General features: G+C 55.2%; 1 protein-coding gene across 3 annotated transcripts in view; it reads left to right on the forward strand.

Annotated features, from left to right (window-relative positions):
* The window catches only part of LOC138260900 (extracellular matrix protein 2-like), a 295,282-nt gene that overhangs the window by 173,850 nt on the left and 105,235 nt on the right, over positions 1 to 16,197 (forward strand). For all 3 annotated transcript variants that reach the window (XM_069209384.1, XM_069209381.1, XM_069209383.1), the window contains one exon: positions 9,353 to 9,544. In XM_069209384.1, coding sequence (XP_069065485.1) covers positions 9,379 to 9,544 — 166 coding nt within the window. In that variant the 5' untranslated portion in view covers positions 9,353 to 9,378. The remainder of the gene's footprint in view (positions 1 to 9,352; positions 9,545 to 16,197) is intronic.

The following is a 16,197-nucleotide window of genomic DNA, read 5'->3' on the forward strand; positions in this document are numbered from 1 at the left end:
TGCCAGTGTCACAGGCGAGAGGTCAGGCTCTGCAGCCAGTGTCACAGGCGAGAGGTCAGGCTCTGCAGCCAGTGTCACAGGCGAGAGGTCAGGCTCTGCAGCCAGTGTCACAGGCGAGAGGTAAGGCTCTGCAGCCAGTGTCACAGGTGAGAGGTCAGGCTCTCCAGCCAGTGTCACAGGTGAGAGGTCAGGCTCTGTACCCAGTGTCACAGGTGGGAGGTCAGGCTCTGCAGCCAGTGTCACAGGTGAGAGGTCAGACTTTGGACCCAGTGTCACAGGTGAGAGGTCAGGCTCTGCAGCCAGTGTCTGTCACAGGTGAGCGGTCAGACTCCACAACCAGTGTCATGGGTGAGAGGTCAGACTCTACAGAGAGGTCAGTCTCCACAACCAGTATCACAGGTGAGAGGTTAGGCTGTGCAGCCAGTGTCACAGGTGAGAGGCCAGGCTCAGCAGCCAGTGTCACGGGTGAGAAGTCAGGCGTTGTACCCAGTGTCACAGGTGAGAGGTCAGGCCCTGCAGCTAGTGTCACAGGTGAGAGGTCAGACTTTGTACCCAGTGTCACAGGTGAGAGGTCAGGCTCTACAGGCAGTCACAAGTGAGAGGTCAGGCTCTGCAGCCAGTGTCACAGATGAGAGGTCAAGCTCTGAAGCCAGTGTCACAGGTGGGAGGTCAGGCTCTGTACCCAGTGTCACAGGTGAGAGGCCAGGCTTTGTACCCAGTGTCACAGGTGAGAGGTCAGACTCTGCAGCCAGTGTCACACGTGAGAGGTCAGGCTCAGCAGCCAGTGCTACAGGTGAGAGGTCAGACTTTGTACCTAGTGTCGCAGGTGAGAGGTCAGGCTCTGCAGCCAGTGTCACAGGTGAGAGGTCAGACTTTGTACCCAGTGTCACAGGTGAGAGGTCAGGCTCTGCAGCCAGTGTCATAGGTGAGAGGTCAGACTCCAAAGCCAGTGTCACAGGTGAGAGGCCAGTATCTGCAGCCAGTGTCACAGGTGAGAGGTCAGACTCCACAGTCAGTGTCACAGGTGAGAGGCCTGTCTCTGCAGCTAGTGTCACAGGTTGGAGGTAAGGCTTTGTACCCAGTGTCACAGGTGAGACTCCAAGCTCTACAGAGAGATCACGCTTCACAGCCAGTATCACAGGTGAGAGGTCAGACTCTGCAGCCAGTGTGACAGGTGAGAGGTCAGGCTCTACAGAGAGGTCAGGCTCCACAGCCAGTGTCACAGGTGAGAGGCTAGGCTCTGCAGCCAGTGTCACAGGTGAGAGGTCAGGTTCTGCAGCCAGTGACAAAGGTGAGAGGTCAGGCTTTATAGCTAGTGTCAGAGGTGAGAGGTCAGAATTTATACTCAGTGTCACAGGTCAGAGGCCAGGCTCCGTAGCCAGTGTCACAGGTGAGACGTCAGGCTCTGCAGCCAGTGCCACAGGTGAGAGGTCAGACTCTATACCCAGTGTCACAGGTGAGAGGTCAGGCTCTGCAGCCAGTGTCTGTCACAGGTCAGAGGTCAGACTCCACTACCAGTGTCACAGGTGAGAGGCCAGACTCTGCATCCAGTGTCACAGGTGAGACGACAGGATCTGCAGCCAGTGTCACTGGTGAGAGGTCAGACTTTGTACCCAGTGCCACAGGTGAGAGGCCAGGCTCTGCTGCCAGTGTCACAGGTGAGAGGTCAGGCCCTGCAGCCAGTGTCACAGGTGAGAGGTCAGGGTCCACAGCCATTGTTCACAGGTGAGAGGTCAGGCTCGGCAGCCAGTGTCACAGGTGAGAGGTCAGACTCTGCAGCCAGTGTCACAGGTGAGAGGTCAGACTCTACAGCTAGTGTCACAGGCGATAGGTCAGGCTCTGCAGTCAGTGACACAGGTGATAGGCCAGGCTCAGCAGCCAGTGCCACAGGTGACAGGCCAGGCTCCACAGAGAGGCCAGGCTCCACAGCCAGTATCACAAGTAGAGGTCAGGCTCTGCAGTCAGTATCACAGGTGAGAGGTCAGACTCCAGAGCCAGTGTCACGGGTGAGAAGTCAGGCGTTGTACCCAGTGCCACAGGTGAGAGGTCAGACTCCGCAGCCAGTGTCACAGGCGAGAGGTCAGGCTCTGCTGCCAGTGTCACAGGCGAGAGGTCAGGCTCTGCTGCCAGTGTCACAGGCGAGAGGTCAGGCTCTGCAGCCAGTGTCACAGGCGAGAGGTCAGGCTCTGCAGCCAGTGTCACAGGCGAGAGGTCAGGCTCTGCAGCCAGTGTCACAGGCGAGAGGTAAGGCTCTGCAGCCAGTGTCACAGGTGAGAGGTCAGGCTCTCCAGCCAGTGTCACAGGTGAGAGGTCAGGCTCTGTACCCAGTGTCACAGGTGGGAGGTCAGGCTCTGCAGCCAGTGTCACAGGTGAGAGGTCAGACTTTGGACCCAGTGTCACAGGTGAGAGGTCAGGCTCTGCAGCCAGTGTCTGTCACAGGTGAGCGGTCAGACTCCACAACCAGTGTCACGGGTGAGAGGTCAGACTCTACAGAGAGGTCAGTCTCCACAACCAGTATCACAGGTGAGAGGTTAGGCTGTGCAGCCAGTGTCACAGGTGAGAGGCCAGGCTCAGCAGCCAGTGTCACGGGTGAGAAGTCAGGCGTTGTACCCAGTGTCACAGGTGAGAGGTCAGGCCCTGCAGCTAGTGTCACAGGTGAGAGGTCAGACTTTGTACCCAGTGTCACAGGTGAGAGGTCAGGCTCTACAGGCAGTCACAAGTGAGAGGTCAGGCTCTGCAGCCAGTGTCACAGATGAGAGGTCAAGCTCTGAAGCCAGTGTCACAGGTGGGAGGTCAGGCTCTGTACCCAGTGTCACAGGTGAGAGGTCAGGCGCTGTACCCAGTGTCACAGGTGAGAGGCCAGGCGCTGTACCCAGTGTCACAGGTGAGAGGCCAGGCTCTACAGCGAGTCACAGGTGAGAGGTCAGGCTCTACAGGCAGTCACAGGTGAGAGGCCAGGCTCTGTACCCAGTGTCACAGGTGAGAGGTCAGGCTCTGTACCCAGTGTCACAGGTGAGAGGCCAGGCTCTGTACCCAGTGTCACAGGTGAGAGGTCAGGCTCTGCAGCCAGTGTCACAGGTGAGAGGTCAGGCTCTCCAGCCAGTGTCAAAGGTGAGAGGCCAGGCTCTGCAGCCAGTGTCACAGGTGGGAGGTCAGGCTCTCCAGCCAGTGTCACAGGTGAGAGGCCAGGCTCTACAGGCAGTCACAGGTGAGAGGTCAGGCTCTGCAGCCAGTGTCACAGGTGAGAGGTCAGGCTCTGCGGCCAGTGTCACAGGTGGGAGGTCAGGCTCTACGGCCAGTGTCACAGGTGAGAGGCCAGGCTCTGCGGCCAGTGTCACAGGTGAGAGGCTAGGCTCTGCAGCCAGTGTCACAGGTGAGAGGCCAGGTTCTGCAGCCAGTGTCACAGGTGAGAGGTCAGACTTTGTACCCAGTGCCACAGGTGAGAGGCCAGGCTCTGTACCCAGTGTCACAGGTGAGAGGTTAGGCTCTGTACCCAGTGTCACAGGTGAGAGGTCAGGCTCTGCAGCCAGTGTCACAGGTGAGAGGTCAGGTTCTGCAGCCAGTGACAAAGGTGAGAGGTCAGGCTTTATAGCTAGTGTCAGAGGTGAGAGGTCAGAATTTATACTCAGTGTCACAGGTCAGAGGCCAGGCTCTGTAGCCAGTGTCACAGGTGAGACGTCAGGCTCTGCAGCCAGTGCCACAGGTGAGAGGTCAGACTCTATACCCAGTGTCACAGGTGAGAGGTCAGGCTCTGCAGCCAGTGTCTGTCACAGGTCAGAGGTCAGACTCCACTACCAGTGTCACAGGTGAGAGGCCAGACTCTGCATCCAGTGTCACAGGTGAGACGTCAGGATCTGCAGCCAGTGTCACTGGTGAGAGGTCAGACTTTGTACTCAGTGCCACAGGTGAGAGGCCAGGCTCTGCTGCCAGTGTCACAGGTGAGAGGTCAGGCTCTGCAGCCAGTGTCACAGGTGAGAGGTCAGGGTCCACAGCCATTGTTCACAGGTGAGAGGTCAGGCTCTGCAGCCAGTGTCACAGGTGAGAGGTCAGACTCTGCAGCCAGTGTCACAGGTGAGAGGTCAGACTCTACAGCTAGTGTCACAGGCGATAGGTCAGGCTCTGCAGTCAGTGACACAGGTGATAGGCCAGGCTCAGCAGCCAGTGCCACAGGTGACAGGCCAGGCTCCACAGAGAGGCCAGGCTCCACAGCCAGTATCACAAGTAGAGGTCAGGCTCTGCAGTCAGTATCACAGGTGAGAGGTCAGACTCCAGAGCCAGTGTCACGGGTGAGAAGTCAGGCGTTGTACCCAGTGCCACAGGTGAGAGGTCAGACTCCGCAGCCAGTGTCACAGGTGAGAGGTCAGGCTCTGCTGCCAGTGTCACAGGCGAGAGGTCAGGCTCTGCTGCCAGTGTCACAGGCGAGAGGTCAGGCTCTGCAGCCAGTGTCACAGGCGAGAGGTCAGGCTCTGCAGCCAGTGTCACAGGCGAGAGGTCAGGCTCTGCAGCCAGTGCCACAGGTGAGAGGTAAGGCTCTGCAGCCAGTGTCACAGGTGAGAGGTCAGGCTCTCCAGCCAGTGTCACAGGTGAGAGGTCAGGCTCTGTACCCAGTGTCACAGGTGGGAGGTCAGGCTCTGCAGCCAGTGTCACAGGTGAGAGGTCAGACTTTGTACCCAGTGTCACAGGTGAGAGGTCAGGCTCTGCAGCCAGTGTCTGTCACAGGTGAGAGGTCAGACTCCACAACCAGTGTCACGGGTGAGAGGTCAGACTCTACAGAGAGGTCAGTCTCCACAACCAGTATCACAGGTGAGAGGTTAGGCTGTGCAGCCAGTGTCACAGGTGAGAGGTCAGGCTCAGCAGCCAGTGTCACGGGTGAGAAGTCAGGCGTTGTACCCAGTGTCACAGGTGAGAGGTCAGGCCCTGCAGCTAGTGTCACAGGTGAGAGGTCAGACTTTGTACCCAGTGTCACAGGTGAGAGGTCAGGCTCTACAGGCAGTCACAGGTGAGAGGTCAGGCTCTGCAGCCAGTGTCACAGATGAGAGGTCAAGCTCTGAAGCCAGTGTCACAGGTGGGAGGTCAGGCTCTGTACCCAGTGTCACAGGTGAGAGGTCAGGCGCTGTACCCAGTGTCACAGGTGAGAGGCCAGGCGCTGTACCCAGTGTCACAGGTGAGAGGCCAGGCTCTACAGCGAGTCACAGGTGAGAGGTCAGGCTCTACAGGCAGTCACAGTTGAGAGGCCAGGCTCTGTACCCAGTTACACAGGTGAGAGGTCAGGCTCTGTACCCAGTGTCACAGGTGAGAGGCCAGGCTCTGTACCCAGTGTCACAGGTGAGAGGTCAGGCTCTGCAGCCAGTGTCACAGGTGAGAGGTCAGGCTCTCCAGCCAGTGTCAAAGGTGAGAGGCCAGGCTCTGCAGCCAGTGTCACAGGTGGGAGGTCAGGCTCTCCAGCCAGTGTCACAGGTGAGAGGCCAGGCTCTACAGGCAGTCACAGGTGAGTGGTCAGGCTCTGCAGCCAGTGTCACAGGTGAGAGGTCAGGCTCTGCGGCCAGTTTCACAGGTGGGAGGTCAGGCTCTACGGCCAGTGTCACAGGTGAGAGGCCAGGCTCTGCGGTCAGTGTCACAGGTGAGAGGCTAGGCTCTGCAGCCAGTGTCACAGGTGAGAGGCCAGGTTCTGCAGCCAGTGTCACAGGTGAGAGGTCAGACTTTGTACCCAGTGCCACAGGTGAGAGGCCAGGCTCTGTACCCAGTGTCACAGGTGAGAGGTTAGGCTCTGTACCCAGTGTCACAGGTGAGAGGTCAGGCTCTGCAGCCAGTGTCACAGGAGAGAGGCTAGGCTCTGCAGCCAGTGTCACAGGTGAGAGGCCAGGCTTTGTACCCAGTGTCACAGGTGAGAGGTTAGGCTCTGTACCCAGTGTCACAGGTGAGAGGTCAGGCTCTGCAGCCAGTGTCACAGGAGAGAGGCTAGGCTCTGCAGCCAGTGTCACAGGAGAGAGGCCAGGTTCTGCAGCCAGTGTCACAGGTGAGAGGTCAGACTCTACAGCTAGTGTCACAGGCGATAGGTCAGGCTCTGCAGTCAGTGACACAGGTGATAGGCCGGGCTCTGCAAACAGTGTCACATGTGAGAGGTCAGGCTCTGCAGCCAGTGACACAGGTGATAGGCCAGGCTCTGCAGCCAGTGTCACAGGTGACAAACCAGGCTCTACAGAGAGGTCAGGCTCCACAGCCAGTGTCACAAGTAGAGGTCAGGCTCTGCAGTCAGTTTCACAGGTGAGAGGTCAGACTCCAAAGCCAGTGTCACAGGTGAGAGGTCAGACTCCAAAGCCAGTGTTACAGGTGAGAGGCCAAGCTTTGAACCCAGTGTCACAGGTGAGATGCCAGGCTCTACAGCCAGTGTCACAGGTGAGAGGTCAGACTCCACAGCCAGTGTCACGGGTGAGAAGTCAGGCGTTGTACCCAGTGTCACAGGTGAGAGGCCAGGCTTTGTACCCAGTGTCACAGGTGAGAGGTCAGACTCTGCAGCCAGTGTCACACGTGAGAGGTCAGGCTCAGCAGCCAGTGCTACACGTGAGAGGTCAGACTTTGTACCTAGTGTCGCAGGTGAGAGGTCAGGCTCTGCAGCCAGTGTCACAGGTGAGAGGTCAGACTTTGTACCCAGTGTCACAGGTGAGAGGTCAGGCTCTGCAGCCAGTGTCACAGGTGAGAGGTCAGACTCCAAAGCCAGTGTCACAGGTGAGAGGCCAGTCTCTGCAGCCAGTGTCACAGGTGAGAGGTCAGACTCCACAGTCAGTGTCACAGGTGAGAGGCCTGTCTCTGCAGCCAGTGTCACAGGTGAGAGGCCTGTCTCTGCAGCCAGTGTCACAGGTTGGAGGTAAGGCTTTGTACCCAGTGTCACAGGTGAGACTCCAAGCTCTACAGAGAGATCATGCTTCACAGCCAGTATCACAGGTGAGAGGTCAGACTCTGCAGCCAGTGTGACAGGTGAGAGGTCAGGCTCTACAGAGAGGTCAGGCTCCACAGCCAGTGTCACAGGTGAGAGGCTAGGCTCTGCAGCCAGTGTCACAGGTGAGAGGTCAGGCTCTGCAGCCAGTGACAAAGGTGAGAGGTCAGGCTTTATAGCTAGTGTCAGAGGTGAGAGGTCAGAATTTATACTCAGTGTCACAGGTCAGAGGCCAGGCTCTGTAGCCAGTGTCACAGGTGAGAGGCCAGACTCTGCATCCAGTGTCACAGGTGAGACGTCAGGCTCTGCAGCCAGTGCCACAGGTGAGAGGTCAGACTCTGTACCCACTGTCACAGGTGAGAGGTCAGGCTCGGCAGCCAGTGTCTGTCACAGGTCAGAGGTCAGACTCCACTACCAGTGTCACAGGTGAGAGGCCAGACTCTGCATCCAGTGTCACAGGTGAGACATCAGGATCTGCAGCCAGTGTCACAGGTGAGAGGTCAGACTTTGTACCCAGTGCCACAGGTGAGAGGCCAGGCTCTGCTGCCAGTGTCACAGGTGAGAGGTCAGGCTCTGCAGCCAGTGTCACAGGTGAGAGGTCAGGGTCCACAGCCATTGTTCACAGGTGAGAGGTCAGGCTCTGCAGCCAGTGTCACAGGTGAGAGGTCAGACTCTGCAGCCAGTGTCACAGGTGAGAGGTCAGACTCTACAGCTAGTGTCACAGGCGATAGGTCAGGCTCTGCAGTCAGTGACACAGGTGATAGGCCAGGCTCAGCAGCCAGTGCCACAGGTGAAAGGCCAGGCTCCACAGCCAGTATCACAAGTAGAGGTCAGGCTCTGCAGTCAGTATCACAGTTGAGAGGTCATACTCCAGAGCCAGTGTCACGGGTGAGAAGTCAGGCGTTGTACCCAGTGCCACAGGTGAGAGGTCAGACTCCGCAGCCAGTGTCACAGGTGAGAGGTCAGGCTCTGCTGCCAGTGTCACAGGCGAGAGGTTAGGCTCTGCTGCCAGTGTCACAGGCGAGAGGTCAGGCTCTGCTGCCAGTGTCACAGGCGAGAGGTCAGGCTCTGCAGCCATTGTTCACAGGTGAGAGGCCAGGCTCTGCAGCCAGTGTCACAGGTGAGAGGCCAGGCTCAGCAGCCAGTGTCACTGGTGGGAGGCCAGGCTCTGCAGCCAGTGTCACAGGTTAGAGGTCAGGCTCTGCAGCCAGTGCCACAGGTGAGAGGTCAGGGTCCACAGCCATTGTTCACAGGTGAAAGGCCAGGCTCTGCAGCCAGTGTCACAGGTGAGAGGCCAGGCTCTGCAGCCAGTGTCACAGGTGAGAGGTCAGGCTCTGTAGCCAGTGTCACAGGTGAGAGGTCAGGATCTGCAGCCAGTGTCACAGGTGAGAGGTCAGGCTGTACAGCCAGTCACAGGTGAGAGGTCAGGCTCTGTTCCCAGTGGCACAGGTGAGAGGTCAGACTCCACAGCCAGTGCCACAGGTGAGAGGCCTGTCTCTGCAGCCAGTGTCACAGGTGAGAGGTCAGGCTCTGTAGCCAGTGTCACAGGTGAGAGGTCAGGGTCCACAGCCATTGTTCACAGGTGAAAGGCCAGGCTCTGCAGCCAGTGTCACAGGTGGGAGGCCAGGCTCTGCTGCCAGTGTCACAGGTGAGAGGTCAGGCTGTGCAGCCAGTCACAGGTGAGAGGCCTGTCTCTGCAGCCAGTGTCACAGGTGAGAGGTCAGACTCCACAGCCAGTGCCACAGGTAAGAGGCCTGTCTCTGCAGCCAGTGTCACAGGTGAGAGGCCTGTCTCTGCAGCCAGTGTCACAGGTGAGAGGTCAGACTCCACAGCCAGTGCCACAGGTGAGAGGCCTGTCTCTGCAGCCAGTGTCACAGGTGGGAGGTCAGGCTCTACAGCCAGTGTCACAGGTGAGAGGTCAGGCTCTGCAGCCAGTGTCACAGGTGAGAGGTCAGGCTCTGCAGCCAGTGTCACAGGTGAGAGGTCAAGCTGTACAGCCAGTCACAGGTGAGAGGTCAGGCTCTGTACCCAGTGGCACAGGTGAGAGGTCAGGCTCTGCAGCCAGTCACAGGCGAGAGGTCAGGCTCTGTACCCAGTGGCACAGGTGAGAGGTCAGACTCCACAGCCAGTGCCACAGGTGAGAGGCCTGTCTCTGCAGCCATTGTCACAGGTGAGAGGTCAGGCTCAGCAGCCAGTGTCACAGGTGAGAGGCCTGTCTCTGCAGCCAGTGTCACAAGTGAGAGGTCAGACTTTGTACCCAGTGCCACAGGTGAAAGGCCAGGCTCTGCAGCCAGTGCCACAGGTGAGAGGTCCGTGACGTGGCATAGGCTAGCCTCCACAGACAGCCTGAATGGTGAGAAGCCAAGGTCTGCAGCCAGTGTGTACCTGACTCTCTCCCCATCTTCCCTTGTTTCTCAGGCCGAGGGCAGTGCGAGGTGAACGGCATGCTGATGTATGACGGAGCTGCCTGGTCCCCAGACCCCTGCACCATGTGTATATGTGACCGGGGTACACAGGTGTGTGATGTCACCTACTGCAAGACCGTCAAATGCCCCACAGGAAGCCTGCGGACCCCTCCAGGTGGCTGCTGCCCCATCTGCACCGAGCCAGGTGAGTGTCAGCCCGTCCAGCCCAGGGCTTGTACCCTTAACTTGCAGCGGGGCATGTGCACTCTGGCGTACCGGTTATGTGAACTGTTTAGAGTCCAACAGGGAGTTTTCACACACTCCCATTAGAGCCTGGAAACATGATTGTAGCCAGTAAGAAAATATAATACCGCGTGTCTTCAGTTTAATTTGAGAAATGGACCAATAATTCTGCAGAAGTGTGCCTCAGAGCACACAGCGTGTCTGACTCATCTGATGTCATTAGAGGATGCAGGTTGCATCTGGAGGAGGGCTGGCCTGCACGCGATGTGGTTTAGAGGCTACTGATTACATTTGTCATTACCAAACATGGAAGCTTGCGTTGTAATCCCGACTGCCCCACGAGACCACGCCGTGTGATTCTGCGCAAATCGCTTCATCCCCATTCGCCTCCGCACCGTTATGTACCAAACATTGGGAGCTCTAGAAAGTGGTTAAATGCAACCCCTCTGCCATCACGCAGTGTATTTCTTCTTCCTATGTGACAAAGTCGCACAAAAAGACTCCCCTCCCCCCAATCAACCACCATCACCAAGAGTGCCCAGATACTGGGTACCACATCTCTCTTGTGGTACAGCGTATTTCTCCTTCTTATGTGACATTGTTGTACAACAACTGGCGACCCCTCCTCAGCTCTCCGCCACATTAAACCCACTGAGGACACTATAGACACACCTGAAGACCACATAACTTTCTTACAGCCCACCTTGACCCCTCACCGCCTTGTCCATCCGCACTCTGTGAGCTCTTGCCACACACTGACAGTTCACTGAGCTAACTCCACGCCTTGCCTGTCTCTTCAGACTTCAAGGACCTCTCACAGCCACCACATCACTCACAGGACCGCCTCACCAATGAGAGCCTTGAGTCCCTCCCAATCCACCACCTGCGCACGCTGGTGTACCGTAGACCTCTAGGACCTCATTTACAAGACGCGTGCGCCGCCGGACCATCACTTTGTTAGACTGTCTGGTGGCGCCGGCCTCTCAATCATATCTAAGACGCGACACCAAGCCACCCTGCGTGCTCTGAACGGCCTCATCCATAGGGAGTAATACAAGGCAGCGCTGCCTTACTCTGCGTCAAGGAGGCGTTCCAAGAGCATTGTATTTTCCCATGCAACACCCATGGGTTTTGACACATTCCCAGATTTACAAGGATCTGTAAACCTGGGGATGCGTCAAAGGTGTACGCCTCACCAGGGGAGGCGTAACGAGGAGAAACATCTTTACTTCTCATTTTCTCCTCTTTCTATGTGTGCTGCATTCTGCAGCACACACAGAAAGAGGAAAACGCCTTTGAGATTGTTTTTGTGCAGGAAGGTGTCCCTTCCTGAACAAAAACAATCCTGCAGGCAACGTAGACACCCTTGCACCATCCTACACGGGTGCCTTCATTGGCGCTAGGCAGCAGCAGAAAGGACATTTCGTTGACACGGCAGGTTCCTGCCCATTCCTTTTGACGCAGGGCAGCACCGCAAGAAGACTTGTGGGGCTGCCCTGAGCCAAAAAGTTGTCAATGAGTGACCCAGTCTCAAAGACCATCTAGGACAGTTATACTCCAGCGACAGACATTATTAATGAAGAACCTTACAAGTGTTACTCATTAGCCCTGCATCGCTGTAACGAATGCCACAAGAAATCTCACTCCAGAGCCCGCATCCCTTTGTACATAAGAAGATCTCCTTCACTCAGAATTCACCAACGTGACGTCAATATAATCCACCTAAGACCCTGGCTGTCACTCTCCTAGACTCTTCACACCCACAGCTGAGGGGCACCATCCTTGGCAGTGAACACCTGTCCTGCCCCAAAAGATGTGCACCCAACCTCCTCCAAGAATGAACCACCTAACCATGCACTCACATCTCAGCCGGTACAAGTCACACTGTCACTTAAACACTTTTAAAAGGAACTTTAAGAAGGAGAAAGGAAATAAATCACTTTATAATTGGGTACTAGATATGCACGCTAGATAGCTCTATTTTTAAAGGTAATATAAAAATAAAATGAGAAACACCCTTTTTTAAGGAACTTAGGGCCAGATGTACTAAAAATCTGGATTGCACCTCGCAAATTGCGAGTCAGACCGACTCGCAATTTGCGAGTCGCAATCCAGAATGTAGGATGGTGTCCCTGACACCATCTGCCACTTGCAAGGGGGTCGCAAAGGTCCACCTCATTAATATTAATGAGGTGGGTCGCAATTTGCGACCCCCTTGCGAGTGGCGGCACTTACAGGGATGGTGGCCTGCTGGGGACCGCAGACCACCATGTCTGTGACTGCTTTTAAATAAAGCAGTTTTTTGTTGTAATGCCGCCCGTTTTCCTGAAAGGAATACGAGATGCAATGCAAAACGAAAAAATGAAACGTTTTTGTTTCATTTTTTCAGAGCAGGCAGTGGTCCGTAGGCCCACTGCCTGCTCTGGAAAAATGTTTTTCATGCAATTCACAAAGGAGAAGGGGTCGCATGGGGACCCTTCACTTTTGCGAATGGGTTACCACCCGTGTGACGCTGGCGGTAACTGCGATTGCTCTGCGACCGCGTTCGCGGTCACAAAACAATACGGCATCGCGCTGCGACTCGCAATTAGGAAGGGGAACACCCCTTCCTAATTGCGACTTGCAGCCCCGTTTTGCGAGTCGGTAACCAGGCTACCGACTCGCAAAACGGGGATTGGGCATCGTGATGTACTTTTTGCACGTCGCAAACAGCGAATTTCGCTGTTTGCGACGTGCAAAAAGTTTTGTACATCTCGCCCTATGTCACATACAATAAGGTAGTATTTTTAAGCGGATGTGAACAATGTGTACATAGTTTGTGAAGTCCTTCAAAGTGAAGGGAGGCAACATTTAAAGTGGGTTGACCTCCCACCAATCGCCAATTGCTGTCAACTGTGATTGGTGGGAAAACAATATGGAAAATTCAATAGACCAGTGAATGAAGCCTGCTGAAGAACAGCCCCTCTATGGATGTGTGGTTTGTTTTTTAAAACAATAGTCTGGCGAGGTCATACCTCAAAAAGCGGAGCAGGCCGGGTCCAGAAATGGCAGTGGCATGGGAGGGCCGGACCCCAGAGGTCCCAATGCAACAAGGCACCACCAGGGATGAGAACTAGGGGTGCGCGCAACTTGAGCCCAAGGATGCATTTTACACCACGAAAATATCTCGAAATGCTTGAGGACATGAACAGCTGTAGCCAGCAGCCGCTCGCTTTCTCTAAGGGGCATTCTTAAGAGCCCCTCGCGGCATTATGAAGCCACATTAGCGTCATTTTTTTAACGGTAATGTGGCATTAGAAGGCCAAAAATGCCACAGCCCACTCTGTAAGCCTTTGCGCTACATTATGCCTGCGCCAGACATGATGTATTCAAAGGGGCTGTTCCCCCTTAGGGTGCACAAAACAATGGTGCAAAGAAATCTAAAAGATTTGTTTCAGCATTTTTAACGCCTGCTCAGAGCGGGCGTTAACATGAGGCTTCCATGGTTACAATGCGCCTCTGGGTGCTTTGCAGGACCAGCATCAGAAATTCTGACTCTAGTTCCCTAACTACTGCCACGGTGCGCCGTATCTTAGATACAGCGCACCCATGGTGACGTTAGGGGACGCTGAGGGACGCAAGAAAAGTGGCGCTGCATTGGATGCAGAGCCACTTTTCTTAAATCTGCCCCTTATTTTGTTGTTCCTGTGCTACTGCTGTAGACTTTTTGCCTCAAGTTACTCTTAATATCTTGAGTTGGCATAATGAAGTAGTTTTGGTAATTTTGCATTGTAAGAGTAATGGAAGTTGGGCGGTTGGAGGATCCTTTTGTGAACTCCCCATTCTGAGCTTGTACAGTGCAGACTTATCCAGACTGATTCACCCCTTCTCCTGGTCTTAAGGAAAACCGGCCAATGACTGCAGCACAGCAGAAGTGTCTTCAGTTCGCGGCGCACCATTGATGAAGCAACTGACCTGATCAGGGCCAGTGCTCTTGGGGAGGAAGGGGGAAACTAACATTAGCTTGGCTTCCCCTGCTTGAGAACCTTACAGAGGATACAGTTCAGGAGACTACTTGTTGAGAAAGGAATGCCGTGGCGCGCTCAGTGGGCTCTGCGGTAGTAAAGACCTCCCTCTGCTCCTGGAATGGGTAGTGAAAGCAGTGGCAGGGTCTGGGCTGCAATACCTTGCTGATCTCCTCTTTGTGGCTAGTGTGGGGTCCAGATTGAATGTGCTCCACTGATGAGTACAAAGGAACAAGTGACCGAGGGCCGGGGGTGCTCCATGACCACCCCCAAAGACGGACCGGCTGACAACGATGCTGATCTTGACTCTGTGGTGATGGTGTCCAGGCTGCTCGGCTAGCGGCACTGAGCACCTTGCTGCAGGAGCTCCTGAGTAGCAACAGATGCAAAGTGAGGAAAATGTAACAAGTATTGGGGAACTTGTGCTTTGCTTGCAAGGTGCTGAACCTGGGATGAGCTTTCTGCAGACACATGGCCTAAGAAGGGTTAGAAGAAGTCCCGTTAAGATCAGATTCACTGAGGGTCTGAGGCAGGACATCTTGACTTGGATCAGGCAGACACATGCCGCTCGGAGGGGTAAGAAGACCTCCCCATAGGATCAGATTCACTGAGGGTCTGAGGCTGGACATCTTGACTTGGATCAGGCAGGCACATGCCCGTCAGAGGGGTAAGAAGACCTCCCCATCGGCTCAGATTCACTGATAGTCTGAGGCAGGACATCTTGACTTGGACAAGGCAGACACATGCCCCTCGGAGGGGTAAGAAGTCCTCCCCATAGGATCAGATTCACTGACGGTCTGAGGCAGGACATCTTGACTTGGATCAGGCAGGTACATGCCCCTCGGAGGGGTAAGAAGACCTCCCCAGAGGATGAGATTCACTGAGCGTCTGAGGCAGGAGATCTTGACTTGGATCAAGCAGACACATGGCCCTCGGAGGGGTAAGAGACCCTCCCCATAGGATCAGATTCACTGACGATCTGAGGCAGGACATCTTGACTTGGATCAGGCAGACACATGCCCCTCGGAGGGGCAAGAAGACCTCCCCATAGGATCAGTTTCACTGAGGGTCTGAGGCAGGAGATCTTGACTTGGATAAGGCAGACACATGCCCCTCGGAGGGGTAAAAAGACCTCCCCATAGGCTCAGATTCACTGAGGGTGTGAGGCAGGACATCTTGACTTCGATCAGGCAGGAACATGACCCTCGGAGGGGTAAGAAGACCTCCCCAGAGGATGAGATTCACTGAGGGTCTGAGGCAGGAGATCTTGACTTGGATCAAGCAGACACATGGCCCTCGGAGGGGTAAGAAGACCTCCCCATAGGATCAGATTCACTAAGGGTCTGAGGCAGGAGATCTTGACTTGGATCAGGCAGGCACATGCCCGTCAGAGGGGTAAGAAGACCTCCTCATAAGATCAGTTTCACTGAGGGTCTGAGGCAGGAGATCTTGACTTGGATAAAGCAGTCACATGCCCCTCGGAGTGGTAAGAAGACCTCCGGATAGGATCAATTCAATGAGGGTCTGAGGCAGGAGATATTGACTTGGATAAGGCAGGTGGATCAAATTCACTAAGGGTGTGAGGCAGGAGATCTTGACTTGGATCAGGCAGGCACATGCCCCTCTGAGGGGTAAGAAGACCTCCCCAGAGGATGAGATTCACTGAGGGTCTGAGGCAGGACATCTTGACTTGGATCAGGCAGGCACATGCCCCTCGGAGGGGTAAGAAGACCTCCCCATCGGCTCAGATTCACTGATAGTCTGAGGCAGGACATCTTGACTTGGACAAGGCAGACACATGCCCCTCGGAGGGGTAAGAAGTCCTCCCCATAGGATCAGATTCACTGAGGGTGTGAGGCAGGACATCTTGACTTGGATCAGGCAGACACATGCCCCTCGGAGGGGTAAGAAGACCTCCCCAGAGGATGAGATTCACTGAGGGTCTGAGGCAGGAGATCTTGACTTGGATCAGGCAGACACATGCCCCTCGGAGGGGCAAGAAGACCTCCCCATAGGATCAGTTTCACTGAGGGTCTGAGGCAGGACGTCTTGACTTGGATCAGGCAGGCACATGCCCGTCAGAGGGGTAAGAAGACCTCCCCATAGGATCGGATTCACTCAGAGTCTGAGGCAGGACATCTTGACTTGGATAAGGTTTCTTTACTAACACAAGAAACTCGCTGTGAAGGTGGATCCATGCACATCAGGAATGGAAGTCTTCTGGGACACATCTGGAGCAGGCGACTTCGGCTTTCACTGGAAGGGATGCTGGTGCTCCGAAAGGTGGCCGGGAAATGAAAAGCAACTACAGCATTGCCATCCTGTTTTTTTTTCCCGTGATCCTGGCAACGGAACAGTGGGATGATGAGCTGACCAAGAGAAAGGTGACTTTTGTGGTTGAAAACGAGTAATAATCTTGTGCGCAAATAACATGTATGTGTTGAGATCGCTGAGGTAGTCGGCAATGAGACGATCGTGTTTGAACGTGTTATTCCAATCCAGACACATTTGGTGAATTGACTATTCATTTATTTGCTAAGCACCATTGCCACCCTTGAGTGGCCGTCTTGGTGCTGGAGACTTCACACTGGGTCAGAGAAGTAAGGAAGAT

This window comes from Pleurodeles waltl, chromosome 10 (assembly GCF_031143425.1).
Source record: "Pleurodeles waltl isolate 20211129_DDA chromosome 10, aPleWal1.hap1.20221129, whole genome shotgun sequence".
Lineage (NCBI taxonomy): Eukaryota > Metazoa > Chordata > Amphibia > Caudata > Salamandridae > Pleurodeles > Pleurodeles waltl.